The sequence below is a fragment of the Gossypium hirsutum genome, chromosome A01 (assembly GCF_007990345.1).
Source record: "Gossypium hirsutum isolate 1008001.06 chromosome A01, Gossypium_hirsutum_v2.1, whole genome shotgun sequence".
Classification (NCBI taxonomy): domain Eukaryota; kingdom Viridiplantae; phylum Streptophyta; class Magnoliopsida; order Malvales; family Malvaceae; genus Gossypium; species Gossypium hirsutum.
The window spans coordinates 107,846,454-107,872,534 of NC_053424.1; the positions used below are offsets into that span (position 1 = coordinate 107,846,454).

The 26,081-nt window shown below is 36.6% G+C and overlaps 2 protein-coding genes across 4 annotated transcripts; one reads left to right on the forward strand and one right to left on the reverse strand.

The window, feature by feature from the left end:
• The first annotated feature begins 15,077 nt into the window (after nt 1-15,077).
• On the forward strand, nt 15,078-19,813 carry LOC107947342 (hippocampus abundant transcript-like protein 1). The gene is made up of 14 exons (XM_016881984.2): nt 15,078-15,355; nt 16,310-16,421; nt 16,989-17,101; nt 17,186-17,308; nt 17,399-17,613; nt 17,688-17,763; nt 18,004-18,090; nt 18,214-18,294; nt 18,428-18,460; nt 18,562-18,615; nt 18,698-18,739; nt 18,810-18,888; nt 18,986-19,056; nt 19,243-19,813. The coding sequence occupies exons 1-14, from the start codon at nt 15,188-15,190 to the stop codon at nt 19,318-19,320; spliced, it is 1,332 nt and encodes a 443-aa protein (XP_016737473.1). The 5' UTR covers nt 15,078-15,187; the 3' UTR covers nt 19,321-19,813.
• Nucleotides 19,814-20,242: 429 nt separating this feature from the next.
• On the reverse strand, nt 20,243-24,589 carry LOC107947351 (DDB1- and CUL4-associated factor 8). 3 transcript variants are annotated; one of them, XM_016882001.2, is made up of 6 exons: nt 24,198-24,589; nt 23,311-23,562; nt 22,442-22,582; nt 21,571-22,320; nt 20,669-20,945; nt 20,243-20,583 (listed from the first exon to the last, which is right to left on the reverse strand). In XM_016882001.2, exons 1-6 carry the CDS (start codon nt 24,309-24,311, stop codon nt 20,579-20,581), a joined length of 1,539 nt encoding a protein of 512 aa, XP_016737490.1. In that variant the 5' UTR covers nt 24,312-24,589; the 3' UTR covers nt 20,243-20,578. The 3 variants fall into 3 exon arrangements, with proteins under 3 accessions (XP_016737490.1, XP_016737483.1, XP_016737499.1); XM_016881994.2 differs by having other exon boundaries at nt 20,243-20,945; XM_016882010.2 differs by lacking the exon at nt 20,669-20,945 and having other exon boundaries at nt 24,198-24,587.
• Nucleotides 24,590-26,081: the final 1,492 nt, after the last annotated feature.

Consider the following 26,081-nt stretch of genomic DNA (forward strand, 5'->3'; position numbering starts at 1 on the left):
ATGAATTTAATCTTGAGAATAATTATATTTGAATAAATTTGTCAAAAATACAAAAGAAATTAGTCTGAAAGCCTATCTTTGAGAAGAAAAAGAATCTAAAGATAGCAAACATGATAAAGTTAGATGCCCTAGATATCGCCGCTTGAGCGTTTATATGCCAGCTCTATGAAGACTTTCTTGAGTTCAACATTTGTTTAAAAGACCCAAAGTACTTTGTCGATGCCCCGATATGCAACGCGCTTCACTCTTCGTTGAATTAGATGTAGCAAGATTATCGTGTGCTCTTCAAAATTTGAGCTGCCCTTTCGGGTTTTCAACTCAAAACCCCTTTGGTCACAAGGCGCCCTTTGCGGGTTTTCACCTTGGCCTCTCCATTTTTTTTTGAAAACTCAAGACGCCCTTTGCGGGTTTTCACCTTGGATTCTCCTCTCCTTTAGACAAAGTACTTTTTGACTGAGTCTAAATTCACTGGATTGGGTAAACTCTTCCTATCCATTTCTGTCAAAATCAATGCACCTCCAGAGAAAGCCTTCTTCACGACATACGACCCTTCCCAATTTGACATCCATTTTCCTCTAAAGTCCTTCTGAATGGGAAGAATCTTTTTTAGCACAAGGTCTCCCTCATGGAACTCTCTTGGACGAACTTTCTTGTCGTAAGCTCGCATCATTCACTTCTGATACATCTGACCATGGCGAATAGCTTTTAGCCTCTTTTTTTCGATCAAGTTCAACTGGTCATACCGCGATTGAATCCACTCTGCCTCATCCAGCTTTATCTCTGACAAAATTCGAAGATAAGGTATTTCAACTTCAATGGGTAATACTGCCTCCATCCCATAAACTAGCGAGAAAGGAGTTGTCCCAGTAAAGGTTCTGACAGACATTCGATAGGCTAAGAGTGCAAACGGTAACTTCTCATGCCAATCTCTGTAAGTTTCAGTCATTTTCCCCACTATCTTCTTGATATTTTTGTTAGCAACTTCTACTTCCCCATTCATCTTTGGGCGATATGGAGATGAATTATGATGCTTAATCTTGAATTGACTACAAACTTCTGCTATCGTTTTGTTATTCAAGTTCAATGAATTGTCTAATACGATCCTCTCAGGCATCCCATACCGACAAATGATCTCTTTCTTCAAGGAATGACTTACAGCCGACTTAGTAACATTTGCATAAGAAGCAGCCTCTACCCACTTCGTGAAGTAATCAATGACCACAAAAATAAAGCGATGCCCATTTGAAGCTTTTGGTGATATTGGCCCAATGACATCCATGCCCCACATGGAAAAAGGCCATGAAGAAGTCATAACGTGTAGAGGTAAATGTGGTACATGAATCTTGTCTCCATAAATCTGACATTTATGGCATTTTTTGGCGTAGTTGATACAATCCCCTTCCAAAGTAAACCAATAATATCCAAACCTCATGATTTGTCTAGCCATCGTGAAACCATTAGCGTGTGTTCCACAGATACCCTCGTGAACTTCTTCTAAGATTAACTTAGCTTCCACGGCGTCAACACATCTCAATAGCACTTGGTCCTTTCTTCTTTTGTACAAGATGTCCCCATCCAAAACGTAATCACAGGCTAATCTCCTTAAAGTTCGCTTATCATTCTCAGTTGACTGTTCTGGATATTTACGATCTCTTACATATCACAATATATCCTAATACCAAGGGTTATCATTCTTTTCTTCTTCATCAATATTACAACAGTGAGTTGGAGCCTCAAAAATACTCATCTGAATAGGCCTCATCTCCTTCTCTTTATTCACTTTAATCATTGAAGACAAGGTTGCTAGAGCATCTGCCATCTGGTTTTCGTCTCGTGGGATATAGTTGAAAGTGATGTCATCAAACTCCTTAAGTAACCCCAAAACTACCTTTCGATAATTGATCAATTTAGGATCCCTTGTCTCCCATTCACTTCTAAGCTGATAAATTACCAACGCGGAGTCTCCATATACCTCCAAAGTTTTTATTCCTAGCTCTATAACCGCTCGGAGTCCCATGATGCATACTTCATACTCAGCCATATTGTTTGTGCAATCAAAATCCAACTTGCATGTGAATGGATAATAATCACCATTTGGGGATATGATGACTACCCTAATTCCATTTCCCACTTCATTGGATACCCTATCAAAGCTCAACTTCCAAGGATAATCCTCTGTAGCTGCTACACACATCAACTCCTCATTTGGGAAATCAAAATTCAACGGCTCATAGTCTTCTAGAGCTCTACTAGCTAGAAATTTCGCTATCTCACTTCCTTTTATAGCCTTCTGGCTCACATAAACTATGTCAAACTCTGAAAGCAGAAATTGCCACCTCGCCATTCTTCCATTGAAAGCTGTTGACTCCATCATATACTTCAGAGGATCAAGTTTTGAAATAAGCCAAGTAGTATGATACAACATATATTGCCTCAACCTTCGAGTAGTCCAAATTAAAGCACAGCACAATTTCTCAATTGGCGAATATCTCATCTCACACTCTGTGAATTTCTTGCTGAGATAGTATATTGCCTTCTCTTTTCTTCCCGATTCGTCATGTTGACCAAACACACATCCCATAGAATTACTAAACACTGATAAGTACAGAATTAATAGTTTATCCGGACTAGATAGGGATAATACTGGAGCGTTTAGCAAGTATTGCTTGACTTTATCAAAGGCATTCTGGCATTCCTCATTCCAAGTACCTTGGTTGTGTTTTCTAAGGAGGCAAATATAGGATCACATTTCTCAGTTAATTGTGAAATAAACCGAGCAATATAATTCAACCTTCCAAGGAAACCCCGAACTTCCTTCTGAGTACGTGGTGGAGGCAAATCTCGTATGGCTCTAACTTTGTCTGAGTCAACTTCTATTCCCTTTTCGCTGACCACAAAGCCTAATAACTTCCCTGACCTGGCTCCAAAGGTGCATTTTGCCAGATTAAGTTTTAACTGAAACTTCCTTAATCTCAAGAACAGTTTCCTTAAAACTTCAATATGTTCCTCCTCCGTTCGAGACTTGGCAATCATGTCATCGACATACACCTCAATTTCTTTGTGCATCATATCGTGAAACAAGGTTACCATAGCCCTCTGGTATGTTGCCCCTGCGTTCTTCAACCCAAAAGGCATTACCTTGTAATAGAAGGTACCCCACAATGTTATAAAGGTGGTTTTGTCCATGTCTTCAGGATGCATCTTTATCTGATTGTACCCCGAGAAACCATCCATGAAGGAGAACAACGAATATCCCGCTGTGTTGTCTACCAAAGTGTCTATGTGTGGTAGAGGGAAATTATCTTTTGGGCTAGCTTTGTTCAGATCTCTGTAATCAACACACATTCGTACTTTCCCATCTTTCTTAAGAACTGGTACAGTGTTAGCTACCCATTCAGAGTACTTCACCTCTTGTAAGAAACCTGCATCGAACTGTTTCTTGACTTCGTCCTTTATTTTCAATACTATATCTGGCCTCATTCTTCACAACTTCTGTTGTACTGGCTTACAATCCTGTCTTATTGGGAGACCGTGCACCACAATATCGGTATTTAACCCTGGCATATCCTGATAGAACCATGCAAAAATATCCTTGAACTCACGTAGCAACTCAATCAGTCCTTGCCTTGTGTCTTCGGTAATATGCGTGCCAATTTTCACTTCTTTCCCCTCTTCTAGGGCTACATTTTCTATTGCCTCTTTTTCATGGGGCGTGATTTGTTTCTCCTCCTGTTTTACCATCCTCAAAAGATCTAAAGACACATCACAATCCTGGACATCTTCAAAATCTTGAGATTCCTCTAAACACATGTCTTGCTCGTGAGAGAAATCAGGATTTGTAATATCGGTACTCATGTCATTGATATCTAGGGATCTGAGAAGAATATACAAAGAATGAATGAATTGAAGAATGATTATTTATGTGCTATGAATGAAAGAAGAAGAAGTACCAAATTTTAAAGGAATATTGGTTGATAAAAAATGAAACCATACTCATTGAAATTGATAAAAGTTATGTTTTATTAAAAGATGATAGATGATCATAAGCCTATTTCACAAAGGTAATCCTATTACTCCTAGGCCCTAGAGTAACAATAATGTTTCGAAAATTACTCTGAAAAATTCCTAAAGGCTATAGGAAGTTCCTCCGCAGTCCAATTGTTTAGAGAGCTTCCCGGTTGATAAGGACGAATGCCTTCAAGGTTCCCTTGCTTTGATCCTTCGTCTTGTATAACATTAACTTGATGACTTCCATCTATGAGTAACCCTCTCGATATGAAGGTTTGGGATATTGGAGGAAATGTCATCGGCTCCCACTCCACTTCTCTTCTATTAAGGCGTGCCCTTCTCCCCTCTTGGCGCTTCTCAATTTCCTTCCTCCTTTGCTTATAATCTGGTTTGAAACCTAGACCAAAGCGATCTCTCTTCTCTTTAAGTTCTGGGATTTGAGTCCCTCTTTGTAGGTATTTTCCTAACCCTTTTCTTGGTAAGGCTTCCTTTCCCGCCATCATTTGTAGAGCCATCCTCGTAGTTCTTGCTATCTTGGGCACTAGTAGCTCACTCCCTTCTGAAATGAAGGTTGTATTTACGAATTCTAAAGAGCGAAAGGAACACTTAATAGATTCTTCGTTTGTCTCGACATAAGGGGCCTTGCTAGTAACTCCGGCTATAATATCCTCCTCTGCATTGATAGTTACTAACCATCCATCCGTCACTAACTTCAGTTTCTGGTGCAACGATGAGGGTACCGCTCCTGCTAAATGTAACCATGGCCTGCCCAATAAGTAATTGTAAGAAGGTTTGATGTCTATCACCAAGAAATCTACTTCGTATATATTCGGCTCGATTTTCAAAGGGATATCAATCCTTCCCATCACCTTCCTTTTTGTACCGTCGAAGGCTCTTACCACATTTTGACATGTCTTCATGTGAGAATCGTCAATAGGTAATCTATTCAATGCAGACAACGGTAAAATATTCAAAGCCGATCCATTATCAACGAGTACGCTTGGGAGTGTGTACCCTTTGCATCGAGTGGTAATGTGCAAAGCCTTAGTTGACCTTTTGTCCCCCGGTGGGATTTCATCATCATTAAAGTAGATGAAATTATCCGTGCTAATGTTGTTCACCAATCGGTCCAGTTTATTAACGGATATGTCATGGGTGACATATGTTTCGTTAAGCACCTTCATCAATGCCTCCCTATGCGCCTCAGAACTCAAAAGTAGAGCCAATACTGATATGTGAGTCGGCTGCTTACGCAACTGCTCGACCACACTATACGCACTATGCTTAAGGAACTTTAGAAATTCCTTAGCCTCCTCTTCTTTTACTGGCTCTTTGACAAGCATTTTTGCCCCTTTCTCATTCTCCGTACTAATACCCTTTGCTTTTGTGGGCTTCTTTTGACGCCCACCGTATCATATCACTTCTCATTCCGTGTATGGGAACCCTCAACTTATATATCTTTAGACGTACTGGCTATATCCTCCTTCTTCGGCATTGATATTTGACAGTTATAACTCCACGGTACCCTCTTGTTATCCTTATAAGGAAAGGACACAGGTTTATAGATTATGACCTTAGGCACTGTTTGTGCCCCTACTTCATTATTCCCCTGCAAGGAAATAATAATCCTTGGCCGACTAATTCTTTGCTGTTCATCCTCCAGCACATATATTTCTTTTTTATAAGAGCTACCTTTAAAAATTTGTAGCTCTTTGTTATTTATAAAGCCTTGCACCAAAGCTCTGAATTCTTTACAATTTTGGGTCTCATGACCCTCCTCTCCATGGAACTCACAGTAGTTCCTCGTTCTTTTTCTTTCACCATTAGAGGTTATCATCCCTCTCTTCATCATCTCTTCCCAAATCCCCTTCATAGGCATTCTCACCTCAGCAACATTTTCTTTCATTCTTCTCTCACTAGCTTCGCCAGTGGTATTCACTCATTGATCGCCATGATTTGGCAAAGGGTTTTCAGTATTTTGGGTACTATCAAATTTCACAACCCCTATCTTGATCAACCTCTCTACGGCCTTCTTGAATCCAGTAAAATTTTCAATCGAGTGCCCTGATATTCCAGCGTGATACTCGCATCTAGCGTTTGCATCATCCCATTTAGGATATGGAGGCTGTAGTGGTTTCAAGTGGAAAGGAGCAATAGCATGCGCATCGTATAAGCTTTGATAAAGCTCACGATACGCCACGGGGATAGGTGTAAATTGTATCTTTTCAGAATTCTACTTTGCATTCGACTTCTTCCTTTGAGAACTCTGTTGCTCGACCGCAGCTGTTTTTGGTTGACCAACTGTGATTACCCTTGTATTGAAAGTACTTGTGTTATTCACTTCATTATCCTTTCTTCTTGGGGTCGATCTTTTGGTCGTTTCACCTTCAATTTTGCCACCTCTTATGGCATTCTCAATCATTTCTCCCGCCATGACTATGTCCGCAAAACTTTTGGTAGTGCTTCCAATCATGTGAGTAATGAATGGAGCTTTCAGAGTGTTGATGAATAACATGGTGGTCTCTTTCTCCAGCAGTGGTGGTTGAACCTACATTGCCACCTCTCTCCACCTCTGCGCATATTGCCTAAAATTCTCATTAGGCTTCTTCTCCATGTTTTGCAGAGTGATCCTATCAGGAGTCATGTCAGTCACATGATTGTACTGCTGCATGAAGGCTTGCGCAAAATCCCTCAATGAATTTATTCTAGCCCAGCTTAACTGATTGTACCACCTGGCTGCCACTCCCACTAAACTGTCTTGGAAACAATGGATTAACAGCTGATCATTGTTTACGTACCCGGTCATCTTTCTATAGAACATCGTGATGTAGGCCTCTGGGCAAGTAGTACCATTGTACTTCTTGAACTCCGGCATCTTGAATTTGTGAGGAAGCACCAAGTCTGGGACCAAGCTTAAATCTTTGGCATCAACTCCGTGATGCCCATCAACACTCTCTAAAGCCTTAAATTTTTCCTCCAACCATTTACAGTATTCTTCCAAATGTCTTGCAGCCTCAGTTCTTAAATCATCTTTTTTAGCTATGTCTAAGTCAAGAATAACAGGATTTGCAGGATTGTCGCCCAAATTGAATCCTGAGCCAGTTGGGAAGTTTATGGGTATCCCAGTATCTGCTTGACCTTGTGGAGGACTTATTGTGACAGATGACCTACTAGGAAGTGCCTCGATTTGTGTAGGCACGTGAGGTGGGATGAAACCAGGAGGATGACCCTCGTTATCCTCTTCAGTGATTGCCATGGGAGCCTTTCCCTTGTTAGTAGCTCTTAGTAGTTGAGCCGTCTCAACCATCATGCTCCTTTGAGCCTCCATTATTTGCTCCCTCATATCATTTTGCATTTTTGCCCATTACTTTTGCAATTGGTCTTGCATGTCCTTCTATAGCTGTTCAAATCTTTGGTCAATATTCTTCGACTTAGCGCGTGTACTGTAAGGATGTGTTGCTTCCAGATTTCCTTTCTCTCACTCTCTTTCTCCCTAATAATTTTAACTAATTAGGGTCTTTCTATAAACTTGAATGCATATGATGTGATGAGATGTGTGAATGCAAAAAGATGTCGATTCAGATTCAGTTTCATTTTAGAAAATGTTATTTAAAGAACAAAAATCTTTTCATAAAACGGATTACAAATACACTTTCACCCGTAGGCCTAGAGTCTTAACCTTATCCAATAATAATGCTAACTCTCGTCCTTTGTCTGACGATGACTCATACATTATACTCAGCGTTCTGGCTTGTATTGCCAAATCTTGTAGGTATTCAGCAACCTCTCGAATCTGAACTAAGGTCTGTTCCATGACATGATCTCTATCTCTCACTTGATCCCTAAGATGGTGAAGTTCTCCCTTCCACTGTTCCTCTCTCGCCTCGAGCTGCTCAATTCGTAGCTCACAGTCCTGTAGTGCTGCCTCTAACCCTCCAATATTGTGCTTTATTTCCTCGATCTTGTTTAGACCTTCTTTTAACTCAATTGCGGAATTACGACTTTGATGATGATGATGAGATCGTCCAAGCTTTGTCACTTTAACCTTTAATCCTTGATTTTCTTTTTCTAGGACCTGATTATATGACTACATCTCTTGGAACTTTTTCTCCCAATACTCGGCCTTGGCTCTTTCCTCTTGGATCTCATGTTGCCACTGCTCTGAAGATCTCTCTAATCCAACCCTTTTCAACGTTACTTGGGCTTTTTTGTAATGTGTCTTCAAGTCATCTCGATATTCCTCTTTTCCTTTTTCATCTTCTCGACTTCCATTTTTTGAACATTGACATCGAGACTTAAACACATTTTTTCCTCTTCGAGCTTCTCCATCCTTTTTTCAACCTCTGAATTCTTTTTTTTAAACTCTTGTTTCATAACTTCCAACTCTGATGGAATCACTCGTAAGCTCTCGTCTAATGACCGAGCCACTCCCAAGGTTGGCCTAGGGACATTATCATTGATTCTCCTACTAAACCACCATTTATACTTAAGGGTTGACATCGAGCCCTCAGCTAAGGTCTTCATACATAAAGGCTTCTTCCAAGCCTCAGAAATTTCTCGCATCCTCTTCTTATAGTGATCTCCCTTATAAGAGAAATCGCTCTGAGCTAAACCCTGTGTAGCTGGTATAAACTGCCTCGCTCGATACTGGCTTAGAACATGCAACGGTGTATATCCAACAACTCCCCAAATTCCTGGCAAAGGGACCCAATTAAAACTGCCACATCGGTAAAGGATTTCACTAGGACCAACCAAGGAGCCTTCCACATAACATCTTCCTCTCGAAGGTTTTGCAGAATATCTATCCACCTCTCTTCTGAAATGTCATCTTTCCTAGGCATGTCCACTGCTTCCCTTAAGGGAGAATAACCCTCAAAGAAAACTCGGCAATGAACCTTATCAAGTTTCCAGAAGTGGCTATGAAACCAAACCAATAGAAACTGTGCACATCCAATGAACCTTCCTTCACCAACTCTTCGACATGCGCTCAAGGATCTTATCGTCTCAGCTAGAATTGCGGGCACAGGTGTGTTCTGTTTACCAAGTCGATCGAATAAATCCGCAACCGCCTCATCTATATGCCCCAACGCTTTTGGGAAAATCACCATGCCGTAAATACTCAAAGCTAGGACGTCGACCCTTTTCTTCACGTCTGGATGCGTCGATATCAAATCCCTCAAAATAGCCCATGGAATGCACTTACTGTCACCCTTTTGCTGCACACGAGCTAAAGCCCACTGCTCACTCATCCCAGTAATCATTACCAACTTTTTCATAAAAGTTGGAAAGCTAGCAGGCCTAACATAAGCCTTGTAACCCTGAATCCTTGGACAATGTAGTAAATTTGTATACTCCTCCAAAGTAGGTACCAGGTCAACATCACCAAATGTAAAGCAACTATAAGTAGGGTTCCAGAATTGTACCATGGCTCGCAACAAATGCCTATCTACTTTAACGTCTAGCAGATAGGGAAGATCTCCGTAATTCTGATAGAAGAGCTGCTTAGCCTCTTCATCCTATTGGGCCTAAATGTTCCTCAGCTCTTGCAACTCATTCTGCGTTGAATTAACACGGGTGAAGTCCCATAACTCCGACGCATACCCCTTGGTGACACTATCTCCTTTCTCTAACTGGGTTTTCTCTAACCAGGTACAGACAGAAGCATTGTCCTCCACTTTATTAAGGTATTCCTTCCTCATTACAAAACTTTCTAATCTAGAAATCGAGCCTTGAATTGACACCTTTAAATGCCAAATGACATGCAATGACAGCAAAATAAAGATAGGTCAGTATCATATAAAAAAATGATAAACAAGTACTTATAAGGGTATCTTACTAAAGGCTATCACTATCTTTCCTAGGGTGAGCTCTTAAAGTTCACTATATGAGTTTTAGTTCTAAAGCAAGGGTACTTGAACCGGCAGATTCCTCGGTCCTCACCCATTATAGGCTCATATAGACCAAGTTCAGTTCAGGGGGACACATTTCCCTATGGCCATGCGGAGATGAAAATCTCACGAAGACATAGGTACAGTATCCCAGAAGCAATCCACTAGCTCATACGAAGGTGAAAACCTCACGAAAGCGTAGCTTCTCACTCCCACTTAAAGGTGTGACCACAACGGTCATGCAAATGCAATGTACAGCAATAAGATAACAAACATATGCAGCAAACACATGTAAAACATGATCAAATTTTTAAATTTTCCAAACTTCCAACACTAAGACATAAAATATTCAATTTCTTGGCTCGACTCTCTAAAGTCCCCAGCAGAGTCGCCAAGCTGTCGAAACCATTTTTTAAAGGGATGTTTGAAAAACGGGGATCAACTTTTGAAAAACGAAAACGGGAGTCGCCACCAATCTTTTAAAGTGTGATTGGATCACTTTATAAAATGTTTTGGTCTACAAAATTACAAGAAAGCAGGTTCGAGAGTCGGCTACGTTCGAGGAAGGATTAGCACCCTCGTAACGCCCAAAATTGGTACCAAATTGAATAATTTTGTCTTAATGTCAGAAATTTGAAAGAATTTAGAAATGAGATTTCCTTAAAGCCGTAATATTTTAAATTAAAAGTATCAAGATTCATTTGCTTCAAAAGAGTACAAACATCACATCCAGCAAGATTGGATACGATACCTTTAAACTTTTGTAACTGAAATCATCTTGTGATTTGTAAAAAATTCGTTTAGAAGGATATTTTAGATATTTAGACAAACGAGAAATCGCAACCCAGCATGTTAGGGCACTACTTCTCGAATTCCTAAATATCGAAACATTGCCTTACTTTTAAAAAAAACCTTTTGAAATGAGATATTTTTTGTTTTTGAAAATGATGATGTATTTTTTTTAAAAAAATTAACATTAAATAAACCTAGCTACATAATGCATGCTTTATCATTTTATGCAAATATAGTATAGAGAATAATAAATAATAACATAAATTACACAATATACGTTACCACCTTATGCATGGCCATATACGACATATATATACATGCATTATCGTTACATGCAACATACAAAAATGGCAAAATAAATCAATTCAAATTAAACATACATAATAATATTTCATGCAGATATACTTTTAAAATAACAATATAAAATATTCAATTAAAGATAAAACAAATGATATGTAAGATTTAACCTATTAAGCAACGAAAGAAAACCAAAAAGTATGCAAATTAAAATGTATAAAATATAAGTTGAATAAAAATAAGCTATTTAGAAATATACTTAATAATATAAGGATAACAAAAGAGAACCCTTTTTTTTAAAATGATATATACATATATAGATTATACTTATAAAATATAATAACTTAATATGTAAGAAAAATAATGTACTAAATATTGCTATTATACTTGTAAAAAATAATTTAAGAATGTACATAATTAATAAATAATAAAAATAGTGTATATTTTATAATAAAATAAAAATAATGTAAAGAAATATGATAAAATATATAGTGTATAATATAATTTACAAACAATATAAATCATATGATAAATAAAATTAAAATATATATGATAAAATGTATATAATATATAAAAAATATCATATGGAGTAAAATATAATATGTAATAAAATAATATGAAAACAAATAATATATAAATATAGTGAAATATATAAAATGTATATAAGATTTATAAGAAACATATATAATAATATAATATACATAAATAAAAAAATTATTATTTTTATACATAATTAACATTTTAAAAAATATATATATATAATACATATGTTTTTTAAAAAATATTTTAATTAATACAATATAAATAATACATATGCCATATAAAATAATATAATAATATATAATATAATGGATTTTCCATATTTAATAATAATATAACATACAATTTTAATATAAAATAATAATATATATTAAATAAATAATAAAATTCAAAATAAATAAATTTATAAGTGTAAGGGAACTAAAATTAAAAGGAATTAAAAATTTTGAGCAAAATTAAAAAATAAAAGAAAAATTTAGGCCTATTTAAAAACGCATTAAAACCGAGGGACTCATTGGGCAATTTACCCTAATCCCAAAACGACAACGTTTCCACGAATTCAGTTTTAAAGCCACTGTGAGGACCAAATTGAATCACAATTAAAATACTAGGGCTAAATTAAAAAATAAATAAAATGAAATTATAAAGATTAAAATTGCGAGAGGACCAATTGGGCAATTAACCCACTTTACGAAAACACGTAGATCCTCCGCATAATACAGTGCCGTTTTAGTGCTTATTGAATTAAGCAAAACGACACCGTTTTGGTAGGGTTATATAAACCCCGATTTCATCTTTTAAAATCATTTTAGCCAGGTTTTAAAAAAAAAAGGAAAGAAATCCTCTGAAAGAGGATCTGGGGTCCGGCTTAGGGTTCTGTCCAGCCTCCGTCCCCGGTCTTTTTATGCGCTCACGCGCCACCACACACGGTGGTCGAAGGGTTAAAAAAACCTCATTCTTTCAAGAAAATCGCAGGTAACCTCTTCCTTTTTCATAATATTATAAGTTTTTGCAATAGATTGATTTGTATACTCGTTGAATAAATAACAGAAATAAAAAAAAACTCGAATCACCTTTTTAAAAGAAACTGCTTGAACTTCTCTTTTATGAATATGTGTAAGTATCTTTTTATTCTGTAAAAATCCAGTCCTTTGTACAGATTTGTAAAGAGGCTTTTATAGCCTTCTATGAACTGTTTACATTTAGAAAGAAATCTTTGATTTCTTTTCCCTATCCGTTTTCCTTTTCTGTTGTATTTTCTTTCTCTTTTTGCAGGCAATCGAGGAAAGGAGACCACCAGCGTTGATTCGGCCGTCGATCACGGCGTGATATGAGGCCGAAGTCACGACGTTGATTCGGGTCACTGCGAGACGAACGGACACGAGTCGAAGGGGCGTGACTCTTGGACTGATTGCGGCGCGAAGCTTATGGAAACCCTAGGGTTTCCAGATTTAGTTTAGGCACTGGGCCTCACTAGTTTGGGTCTGGCTCGGGTATTCGGGCTTAGGTGTAACCGGGTTTTGGGTAGTAACGGGTCTGTTGGGTTTAAGCTAAATGGGTCAATAAATTGTAATGAGCTGTAAATGAAATTTGGGCTTTGTACATGGACTATAATAAATAAACATTTATTTATTTATTTTTTATTCTTGGTTTTAAAGCCCGGGCAGAAATGGGCTACTACAATAACGACCATAAAAAATGCACAAATAAAAGAGTATGAACAATTTAAATTTTAAGCGTAAAAAAAAAATAAAGAAGTAATAAATAAATAAATAAATAAATAAATAAATAATAAAATAATTTGTAGAAAGGTTGAAATTAAATAAACAGAGGATTTAATTGAAATTTAAATGAAATTAGGGAGTATGAATTGTAAATAATAAAAAATAGACTAATAAGGATTAAAATGTAACGCGTTTAAAAAGGACAGAGACCGAATAGGAAAATACCCCCTGTCCTTATACGCACCGTTTCTCAGAAGGACTAAAATATAACGTGCATAAAAGGGTAGGGACCAACTGGAAAATTATTCACAGACCCATTAAACGCACGTTCCTTGGGGGACCAAAATAAAACAAAACTAAAATTATATGGTAAAAGTTTTAAATATATAAAAAAGGACTGGATTGAAAAATAAATAAAAAGCAAAAGGACTAGGGCCGCAATTAACCCCTTTGTCGTGAAAATAATCGGATCCTACCAACTTTCAGGTCGAGTCTTGGGTTTGAGTCTAAAACGATGCCATTTTGGCGTTTGAAAATGAAGCCCAAAACGATGCCTTTTTATGGGGCTATATAAGTGAAAATATTAAGAAAAAAAAATTCATTTTTCTTCGGTTTTAGAAAAAAACTTTTGAACTCTTTTTTTCTCTCGGATCTGTCCCTTATCCGGCCAAGGGCTGCGGCCTGTCCGCTATGGCCATCGGTTTTTGGCAGCGCCGACCACCGCCTCCGGTGGTTGGAAAACCCCCCAACAAACTTTTTAGACCACCTTTTTGAATAGACCACAGATTTAAGGTTTAAAACCCCAAAAACCTAACCGACACTCGGCCGAAGGAAAAGAAATCGAAAGGTTCCACCCTTTTTCGACAAGGCCTTCGACAGAACCCTAAGGGGTTCCTAGATTTCTCAATTCGGAGGAAAATACCCTACGGTGGTGGCAGTAATAGTGATTTTCAAGTAAGTATTTTCTTTTTTTTAAGGTTTCGAAAATAAAAATAAAGTGCTACTTTTTGAAACTTATGTTTTTTTTTTGTATTTCTCCGTGTAAAAAATATTACATTTTGAATATGGCCTTTTAGCCGATTTACATATTATTTTTCTTTTTTTGTTTTGCTATTGTTTATCTACTGTTCATGTGCTGTTCTTGCATTGTTGATCCTGTCTTTTCCCATTCTCTTTTTGCAGGTATCGACGCGGTCAACGAAGGGCACCTTTGCCATTTTGATGTAACAGCAATAGAGGCGTCAGGCCTTGAGCGGCCAACACGCTGACTCGGCATGAGGAGCAGCACTAAGAAAGGACTAGGTTTTTTGTTTTGCTGAAAAAGTGTTTAAGCTATTGGACCACTGAGCCATTAGAATTTTTTTGTTTTGGGTTATTTGAGCCTAATGTAAATGGACTGTTATATTTTAAACTTTTTATTTATTTTTGTTTTATTATTTGTAATCTAGGACTGGATAAAATTAGACAATTACAATCTGCATCCCTCAAATACTAGGAGAATTGACATTTCTCTCATCAAGGAGTACGCAAACCCCCCCTCCCCGTTCTCCCCAAAAAAAAATGGTCTCTTAGTCCTTTTCTTAGACTGTTATGATTTTAAGTTACAAATAAATAAAAATGGATACAGAAATTTTGTATTAATTTACGCCATATCTGCACTTTGATTAAATACATAAGAGAAGTATGAAGTTAGCCTTCTAAATTGTTGAGAAACAAAATTAACAAAACAAAAAAAGGAATGCTTATGTCACAAATTTAATTACCTTAAAAAATATATTTGATATATAGAAATAAATATAGGGGTAACGTGGTCCACATATTTTACGGTAGTTGTATGATTGCTAGTCCCTCTATCTTAGTGGCTAAACTATTTAAGAGATTAGTGTTTTAACACAACAGTTGCTTCCTAAGGAGTTGGAGAGAGAGAAAAAGAGAGAGATGGAGAAGAATCTAACAGCGTTGAGCCATCTTTTCGTCACGGTATTCCTGTCAGGGTTTTCAACTATAATAGTGGCTCCGGCCATCATCGATGTTACTATGTTCGCCCTTTGCCCCGGCACTGATGAATGCTCCCTCGCCATTTACCTCTCTGGTTTCCAACAAGCTGTAGTTTCTTCTTCTTTTTCTTCATCTGTCGCTTTGCTATGTCTTATCATTTCCCTTCTTTTCTACAGTTTAGTTTATTTCATAAAATACCTTTCTTCTGAGATCGATTTGGATTTAATATGATTTTTCTTCAAGCTGTAGTTTTTTTTTTCTTAAACCAAAGTTTTATCTCAGTTGCTTAAGTAAATTAATTATGGGTAATTTACACCAACAGTCACTCAATTTTGATGTCTGCTTTCAATTCAGTCACTCTACTTTCAATTATGAGTGACTGTTGGTGTAATTTACCCATTAATTAATGATAGGGGTAATAAATGTTGAGAAGTATACACCAAGCAAGTTTCTTTGGTTGAGTTGTCATTTCTTACTTATTTTTCATATTGGCCGACTTTCAGTTTTGCATGGTTTTCATGGAGTTGATACTTAAGATCCTTCCAATGTCATTTTGGACATTTGAAGCCTTTTCTTTTTCTTTTTGATGATATACATATGTGGTTCATATTGCAGACAAGATATCATTAATCCAAGACATTAGCTTTTATGATGAACAAAAAGAAAAGATATTAGCTTTATGGCCCCCCTTTGTTGCGTAAACTTTAATAGAAATAAGGCGACGTCCTAATTTAGACAAAAGGGTGGTCATTCAATCTTAACATGTCGCCTTCTTGTACCAATTCAACTTTTTTTTTTTTTGGATAAAATTCCACTACTTACTCCCATTTTTCTTAGGATTTGACTTGGACAGTATACAATAATTTGCGTCTAAAAATGCGTTTGAAAATTTCAAAATTTGTTTCAATTAAGTCACGGGTATAGTAGCAAAAGACTTATTAATTTTGATATCTGATTTTTGAGTTCAAATATTTTCCTTTATCAAAAGAAAGCTTTCTAAAATCATGAACCGATTTGATTCCGAGTATTTTGATGTTGGTAATTGAGTTGAGATTGATGCAGATCATAGGACTAGGGACGGCCTTGATGATGCCAATTATTGGGAATCTATCGGATCAGTATGGAAGAAAAGCTCTACTTACATTGCCTATGACATTATCCATTATTCCCCTTGGTATGTATGTACATATAATATATATGATATGAACATAGATTTCACAGCTTTCATTGTCTCAACACTGCCCTCATGGGGTCACTATCTATGTGCCAAAGTTCCTAACGCATGCGTGTGTTGTGTGGCTTTGATGTGTCACCTTTTCATGTCTTTGTTTACATCTTTGAATTGGCTTATAGGGTGTCATTGTCCGACTTTGGGTCTGCTAGGTTTTATTATTCAAAGCTTGCTTTTAACTTGACATTCAAAAATTTAATTTGGTTGTATCTGTTGGATCGAGTGGTCTATTAAATAAAGTCTGAGTTGGAGTCTTATAGATAAAAATAACAATGTTAGGAAAGCTTTGTACTTATGGAAGGGTCTGAATCAACTTGACTCCACATCAAACCAAAAAATTGAGTTTGGGTCCTTTACACTTCTCATGTACGTATAAACCAACTTAATACCAATAAGTGGTTCATATCATGATGCTAGTGTTGTGAGTTCTGCTTTTCTTTTGATTTTTTCATTAATAACATTGCAAAGGTTAATATGTTTTTCAACTTATATGACTATCTTCTTATACAGCTATATTGGCATGCAACAGAACGACCAATTATTTTTACGCCTACTTTGCCTTCAAGACCCTCACTGACATGGTCTGTCAAGGCAGCATTAACTGCCTTGCTCTTGCTTATTTGGTAATAACCCTTAAATCAATCTATTCTTAAGAATAAACAAGATGATGAGATTTTAGGATGAATTTGCTATATGCATATTTGCAGGCAGACAATATTTCATATAGGCAACGAGCATCTGCTTTTGGAATTCTAGCAGGAGTAACCTCAGCTGCATATGTCTGTGGAACCTTAGCAGCTCGTTTTCTCTCCACTGGCTTAGCATTTCAGGTTTCCCTATACCCTTCTTTAGAACCTTTAGCCTGTACCTTGCTCATTGTTGTGTCTCAAACGTTTTTTTGTTCTTTTAAATCCTTTCAGGTTGCTACATTTGTATCCTTGTTTGCTGTAGTGTACATGAGAATATTTCTTGAAGAAAGCATACCTGCAGATCAGGGTGAAGGGATCACCCAACCAATCTTGAAAGAAGGGGAAGAAGATAATATCATCCAAAATGATGATAATGCACCTACAAAGGTGCCTCCATTCAAGAAAATTCCATCCCTGGGGGATGTTATTTACTTGATGAAGAACAGGTAACAAAGGGTTGCTAAAACCCTCTTTCACTGAAAATTTAAGCTATAATTGAGGTATTTGTATGTTATTTCAGTCCATCATTTGCTCAAACAGCAATTGTTGCTTTCTTCAATAATCTTGGGGAAGGTGGGATGGAATCTTCATCAATGGTATGACTTCTACTCTAACAGTGAAATTATGACCTTATCCATATGATCCAATCATACATAGTATGATATGGGAAGTCTTTTTTTAATAAATGTGATCAAATATCTGTTCAATTGTATGTATGCATCTGCATTTCTTATCCATTAAGCATAAAACTGTCATCAAGCATCTTAAAGTCTCTTACAAACTTTCTACCATGCATGTCGTAACGTGCCGGACAAAACTGGGTGTCAACAATGCAGTACTATTTAAAGGCTCGTTTCCACTTTAACAAGAATCAGTTTGCTGATTTGATGCTAATTGGTGGAATTGTAGCAACCATTTCACAGGTCTAAATACTGTTGCTGGTTCATTTATCATACTATTCGATTCTTCCGTTGTCTTGTATTTTGAATATCCAATGATCTATCTTGAATTTACATGCTATTCTTGTATGCATCTTAATTCTGCAGTTGTTTATCATGCCCTTACTAGTATCTCCCATAGGAGATGGAAGGTTGCTTTCAATAGGACTCTTTGCCTCCTGTGTATATGTAAGAATCGGATTCTCACCTTGCTCAGCTTTTTCTATTAATTAATCTGTCCCGTAATATGTCGTCGGAAGCTGATGACATTGTATCAATGTGAAGACAAGCCATTGATGAATATGCACCTGGTATTATGCAGGCCATTCTTTACAGTATAGCCTGGTCAGCTTGGGTAAGTAATGACACAGATAACCTTCAAATGATTTGATATTTGATTCTAAGTAAGCCCTTATTTGTTTATGTAACATTGGGTGGAAAGACATTCTCATGCAGGTCCCATATGCAGCCGCTGCAGTGTCTACTGTGATGGTCTTTGCACCACCATCAGTAAGTTCTTTACTTCCATTTTGTTATGAGTTTTGCTATGTTATCGGAAAAAACTTACATCGAAATCTTTCGAATTATACAGTTACGCAGTATTGCATCAAGACAAGCTGGCCCAAGAGAACAGGTAAATCCTAAAGGATTGGTTCTTCAATGGTTTGTTTATGGTTTTAACTAGTATAAACACATTATATCAGGGGAAGGCTCAAGGATGCATCTCCGGAATACTTTCTTTGGCCAATGTCATGGCTCCACTAATTTTTAGTCCTTTAACATGTGAGTTTAGATATTGGCGTTTTGTTCCCGTTTTCCTCAAAATTTAGATTTTATTGTCAGAACCAATGACCATTATTTCTCCTTTGTGTTAATGCAGCATTGTTTCTGTCTGAAGGGGCACCATTTCATTTCCCTGGCTTTAGTATCATTTGCATTGCAATCACTTTGGTATGAACATGTATCTGATAGAGTGCTATTTGTCAATATACTTGTAATAATATTTCAACTTCAAGCAGTGAATGGTTATCAATGATAGTTTCTTTCACATTCTATTTTTATCCTGGTGTTTTTTTTGGGCATTTGCAGCTTCATTCCTCATGACTAAGACGATTTCTTTTTGTTTTTGTTTGACAGATGATTGCCTTCATTCAGAGTTTGATGATAGGGAGAGCTCCTTCAACTAGCAATGCCGAAAACAGTACGGAGGTTTAGTTATGAGGGATCCAAGGAATGAAATATATATATATATACACAGACAAATCATTGGTGGTTAGAAAAGCCTCTGTACTTAGTTAACAATGGAGAATGTCATCAAAGTGTCATTTATGCGTACATAGAACACAACTATTTAAAGAGATTGTTGGAATTAACTATAATTCATATGAAGGCCGAAAGGTCAGGGTATACTGTTAGGACAAAGGACCTAGTACTCTTAATAGGGATACCCGTCTTATAGAGTAAGACTTATATTAGTGTAGCTCAATAGTATTGCTATTAGAGGCTAGGTGACAAGAAGGCAATTGGTTGTAACTATAATCTGAACCCCTATTTGAACGCCCTAAAAGCTAATGGGGGAGGGTAGGTCTACCAACCTGGTTATAGTTGCATGTCCCCCTCAAAAAGGGGCACAGTAAATACATAACAATATAGATGCTTTTCAGTTCATACTAGTTTAATAATGAATTTCATCTCTCTTTTTTAATAAGTTCAATTATGGATTTCATCCCTCTAAACCATTTAAGAGTAAATAATTCTACTATAATTTGTTTGATTTTAATCCTCATATTTTACTAAAACTAAGAAATTGGTCCAACCGTCATGTGAACTTAAGCCACCAACTTTTACTAATTTAACGACAAAATTTAAAACTATTATCCAATTGGATTAACAACAGTACAAAAACCAAATTCTAACAAATTATAGAACCAACCTCTCAACTTCCGTAAATTTGCAATCAAATTCATTTTCATTCATATTTAGAGTTTAATAATAACAAGCCAAAAGAGTTGCAAAGCAACGCTTATGTGCAGTTTGGTCAATCAGAATGTTAAATAAAGCAGACTAGTGAAGATCATGTTCTACTGTTCTCCTCCCTCAAAGAAATGAAATAAACAGAATAAAAAAGCCACATAAATAAATAAGTTCTATATATTATAAAAGAAGCAGTGAACATTAAAACTTGTAAAACAACACTCACTTAAAGCCCTATGTTATGTACAATCTCTAAATATAGTTGCCACGGCATATCAACATTCAACAAAACGGGTCCTCTGGACCATTCCCTCCATCATCTGAAGAAGCGCCACTGTTGGCATTGAATGTCAATATAAATTCTAGAAGTTCTCGGCCTACTGCCGATGCATTTTCTTCATTCTGTTCTGGACTAGTCCCTCGCCTTTGCAATGAAAATAACTGCAGCATCAGGTCCTGAGGTGTCGTTATTCTGTACATCCAGCCCCTAGGTTTTGGTTTAAACTGGACACAGAAAGTGCAAAATTACAATCATTAATTATCAGGCATCGTCATAATTGCCAATAAAATTTTTAGCATTCATCGCTACCATCATCGTTATCACCATCATCATTAAAATCATCATCATCACCACTCTCAACATCTTCACTGTCATAATCACCATCATCATTGTCACTGTCATCGTTATCATCACCATCACCATCACCATCATCAATGTCATCATAAACATCAAGATATTCATCATCAGAGTCATCTTCCTCATCATCAGTATCCTCAACACCACCACCAAGAAAAAAATTATAACCATCATCATCTTCATTGAAGGCAGCAAAGGACAACAAACGAAAGAGGCCGCGTTTTGGGACCTTTTGAAAAGAAGTAATGGCAGAGAGATCAGCTCCTACTTCTCATACATCTTTAGAATGGTTATTGTCATTTCCATCCAATCCGTGTGAATTTACACAATCAAGAAGAGCAAGCCAATGTTGGCATGAAACAAACAGTCCTGTGCCATGGTAAGCTACCTTGGCATCTACTATACTTATCAGATTTCTTACATTTCGCAGAATTCCTAGGAGTATATGAAGATCTAACGAAGAGTGAATGGAAGGAATGAAAGAGATTATACAGTAATTTATCTCAAAGAAAAACTACACAAAGACAGCCATTGGACCTTAGCTAAGGTCTCAAGTCCAAATCCAAAACCTCCTTCCATTCTCTTATGATAGATTATGTTAAATAGCTATAGTACCAAAACAACATTCTAACAAGTACTTTTATCTTTCTATGTCTTGAACCAAATCATATATGCTTGTCCCTAGTAAAGAAGATATAAACAATAAGGAACAAGGATGTGGGATGTTTCCACTGTTTTATCCCTGTGTCAAGAAGCATGTTGACGAAGCAGAATGCAGTTCATGTCTTAACCTACCTTAGATAACCCAAAAAGTATAACATTTTTTTACCACAAGAGATTAGGATAAGACATACCTGTTCAATGTTAGTTGGAAGAGTAGCTTTATTAATAGCCTTTGGAGTCCATATCTTGATGTCCCTCTCAATTCCACTGCTAGCCAGAACCATGGTATGAGGATGAGACTCAATACAGTTGACCACATGCTTATCTGCTTCCATAACACGAACAAGCTGTCCATCTTTCTTCTTCCAAATAAATATTCGGCCACAGTCGGATCCACTAACCACGTACTCAGACTTGGGCCCAAAGAAGGTCACACCCTTCACCGTCTCACAATTTCTATGTCCCTTATAAACTTGTGGAATTGCTTTTTCATCGGCTTCCATAGCTGATGCTGACATAGCTGAGTGGTCCAGTCCCATTTCACTTGCTTCATTACATGCAGACAATGGAGAAGATGGAACTGGATTTGGCCCCAGTCCCATATCCTGTGTAAAGAGATAAATGAACTCATCATTGTAGGAGACAAGAAGCTCACTCTGATCTGAAAAGGCTAAGCCTGTTATTCCAACTTGATCATCACCAATCAAATGAGAAGGGCAAAAATAATCTGTAGGTTGACCAAAATCAGTTGAGCCATCCCACTTATATTTGCGAACATCATAAAGGCGAGTATACTCATCCGATCCTGCGACTGCAAAGAGATTTGGGTTCCTTGGATCAATTGCAATAGCATTGAGAGCAATAACCGGCATGTAAGCCCTGCTTTCATCAATTGAACAGCATGTAAAAAGTTCTGTAGCTGCTGCAGTTCTAAGATCAATCTGAAAAGCAAGTGACATACAACAGGGCTCTATAAGTCAGCAATGCTAAAGCACAGACAAAAATCAAGTTATCATGGGAAGGTCATCATAGAACAAAAACACAAGAGCTAACATAACTCACATGCTGCACTAGTCCATCTTCACCACAAGTGTAAAATATATGAGGGCTTCCTGGTTCAACAGCCAATTTATGAGCTCGCCCCTGGTGTTTGGCCACCAGCCTAGTTTCAACACCACCCTCCAAGATTTGAGCATGTCGAACCTACGATTAGGAAACGATTTTTAGTTAGAATAATAATTCATCCATTCACCACATCAAGGTATGCTTAAGCAATGCTACATATTAGGTTCTTAGCACACTTCTTTTTTTGGGTTATGTAACCTCATTTTCCTTCAAAAATTAAGCAACAGAAAGTCATGGATGCTATAATGCTTGCCCTCGAGGCAAATAAAAGTTTTGCAGTTCAACAGAAAATTTAGGACTCTGCTACTAATCACCACATGCAATACAAAGTTCATTGGAAGAATTATAATTATTGAGATTAACAATTACAGTCCGTTTTCATAAAGAGAAAAGATGGAAAAAGAATTATGAACTGTTTAACTTTACATTACATTCAAAGAAAGAGAAAAGCTTTTGCCTTATTGTGAGCCACTCATTCAAATTCGAGGACCTTGTAAACCAACTCAAAAGTTTCCATAATTTAGTATATAAATAAATACAAATCCTAGAATTTTTATGCTTACAAAGTAATATGACAGTTTATCATACTTCGTAATGAAGTCTTGAAATGGAATTACTTTTACTTCCTGGCTCCAGAAAACTTGTTTACTCAGTTACCAACTGATGAACCTTTATGATATGTTAAACCATTAACACTTGAAGTTGAAGGACAATTCACCTATAAAAATGTTGATCACTAGACCAGAAGAACCCCCAATTGGTCCTACCATTTAAAAGATTGCTGCATGCCTAAATAAGATATTCACCTGCCCATCAGCAGCACAGGTAATCAAGCTGCGATCATCTGTGTAAGGCATTATTTTTGCTTGGAACACATTGCTGAGATGACCTGATTGGAAAGTAAGCTTGGCAACCCCAGTTTCCCAGTCCCAGAGTATAATCCGCTTGTCATCAGAGCCAGAGACTAAAATGTTACCATCAGCATTGAAACTCACAGTGTTCACACAACCTCGATGCTTATCAAGTTTCCTGAGAATTTCAAGTCGGAGAACAAGATCCTGGATCACAAAACAATTTAATCAATCAAAACCTAATGTAACATGGGACCTTGTAAAGGGTATAGTAAATTTGTGAATTCCACCTTTTACAAATTTGTTCACAGTTCTTTTGCACTTGTGTTATATGCTCACATTTACAAGCTAAAACAATTCGAATTTCTCAGTGACAGTATATAAGATTAACAACAATTACAGTTATTATTAAAAGAAATGCTGGCATTTGAATTTCTCAGTTGAATATTAGTTCCCAAAATACATATTTATTCATTCAGTTTCAAGAAAACACGGAAACCAAGCAAAATATCAGAAGGTGTTGATACAATCCTTGTAAAAAAAGGCATATTTATCGTTACTACTACTTACGATTTGTCACCCATCACTTTGTTTTTGGAATCCCAGAGCAATGGCAATTACAAATTAACAAATCAACTAGAAGCCACATTCCATCGATCAAAGATTAATTAAATCACAACAATATATGTCGTTACCCAGTCTCAATTTCATAATCAAATAAATTCTAATCATTCACCCATTGAAAAAATCGGAAGTCACCATGAAAATACATATATATATATACATAAAGATCAATTTTAAGGAATAAGATTGATTATACAAGATAAAATGAAGAATTAGACCTCGGAAGCAGCAAGCCGGTGGACGAAATTCCTGGTTGAGATTTCCCCGACTTCCCGTTGCCAAACATCAACCACCGCCTTGTCCACACTCCCCCTTGCCCTTTTATTCCTCATTGTCGATTATTAAAAGAAAAGGAGAAATGTGTATCTAAAGGAAAACAAAAAATTAAAAAAGTGGGGGTTTCTATGTTGTTCATGACTCACTGAGTCGATAGATAAATCAGAATTGAGGTGTTGGCTTTACAATTTCTTTTCCCAATGTATGTCGATGAAAATAAAGAATGAAACCTGCAGAAGCTTCTCTCCTTCTCTGCGGTTTTTGTGTTCTTGCGTAGATTTATGGGCTATAATCACAGTGTTCGCGTTTCTTCTATATTCTTCTCAATCGCATGGCAAATATGAGAAATATTTTTTACATTTAATACTATTTTCTAAGTTCAATTAATTAATTAATAATTCAAAAAACCATAAATTAATCTTTAAATTATTTTCATACTTAGTGAGAAAATCGAGTCCATTTCCGAATGTCTCACATTTCTATAAGTTTACCATTTCTATCTATTTCTGTTCATTTGATTCAACATGTAACTCATTTCTAGTTCAACGAGCTACCAAATGGACTAATTGGGCATATGCGATTGGGCTCAAATGATTTATAATTAAATTTTAACTTTTTTCCTATTAATTATAAACTCATTTAATCAAAAAGTCATTCCATTATAGTATCGTGACTGAGCTCTCCTTTACGACATACCATTATGAAAGCAACTACTCAGTACTCGTCCAATGACCTTTCCATAAGTGTGTTACCTTCTAGGATATATTTAATTTCTTTGGGATTATATCCATTCTCCCAATATGATCATATTTTATGTAATGATAACCATTACATCTTCTTTCATGAAAGTCAATTACTATCAAATAATAATCAAGTTATTAATCATAAAGACGAACGACCCATTGTCACGTTTACTTTTCATTAACCATGTAATGCCAATGAGAGGATATCATTTACCCATGTCTTGGGCTATGAATTCAATTGTTGTGAATGACGCTACATACTGTAAAGTCATACACCAAATGCACCAGCTTTCAGTTCCTTATCTATTCGAACTAAGACTTTTACTTACATCAAAGTGTATGATTCACGCATACATAGTCCGCCATTCAATTAGGAATTAGGCATGCCACACTATGAATGCCACAAGTGAATAAATCTATAAACGAATCAGGGTCTATCCTTCTTAGTTCTAGCCCGATGTACTGTCAATTCAGTCAGTCACATCTATATATCTATCTTCTAGGAGTCATTCGCTTCGATGCCCATGACAAAACATCTTCCTATTTGGATATGATAGACGACATATTAGTCTTTCAATTGGTTTTCTCATTTCTGATTAGACTAAGGACATGTTTTAATCTGTCTACTAATATAAGTTGTCCTTCCGTATTACGATTTGACCACGTAATACCGGTTAGTATCAGTTTAAACATTAGACAATCAGTGAGCTAATATTTACTTCTATTTTGCTTTGCATGCAAAAATCACAAGAGGAAATTATACAAAAAATATTAATGTAATTCATGACTCATTTTATTAACAGATCTGTTCGAAAAAATTACAAGTTTACAAAGAATATACTACACTTAGGACACCAAATCCAATAATCTCCCACTTGCCCTAGTGAAGTAGATGAGTCATATTCTACATTCTCATGCCCACCACGTGTTTTTCAAAACTCATAGCTAGTAGAGTCTTGGAAAAAGGGCCCACAATGTTATCCTCGGATGCAACTTTGACTATATCCATGATTTCGTTTGTAACTACCTCCCTTATGATATGATACTTTCTATTTATATGTTTCGTCCTCTTGTGGTTTCTAG

Bases quoted from the DNA above. Each gene is read 5' to 3' on its own strand.
- LOC107947342 (XM_016881984.2), top strand. From the start codon at position 15,188: ATGGAGAAGAATCTAACAGCGTTGAGCCATCTTTTCGTCACGGTATTC. The intron at 18,091-18,213 runs GTCTAAATACTG...TTAATTCTGCAG, and splicing joins TTGTAGCAACCATTTCACAG to TTGTTTATCATGCCCTTACT. The intron at 19,057-19,242 runs GTATGAACATGT...TTTGTTTGACAG, and splicing joins TTTGCATTGCAATCACTTTG to ATGATTGCCTTCATTCAGAG.
- LOC107947351 (XM_016881994.2), bottom strand. From the start codon at position 24,311: ATGAGGAATAAAAGGGCAAGGGGGAGTGTGGACAAGGCGGTGGTTGAT. The intron at 22,583-23,310 runs GTGAATATCTTA...TCCTAATCGTAG, and splicing joins CCTGTGCTGCTGATGGGCAG to GTTCGACATGCTCAAATCTT. The intron at 20,946-21,570 runs GTATGTCTTATC...TCTTTTCAAAAG, and splicing joins TTCCAACTAACATTGAACAG to GTCCCAAAACGCGGCCTCTT.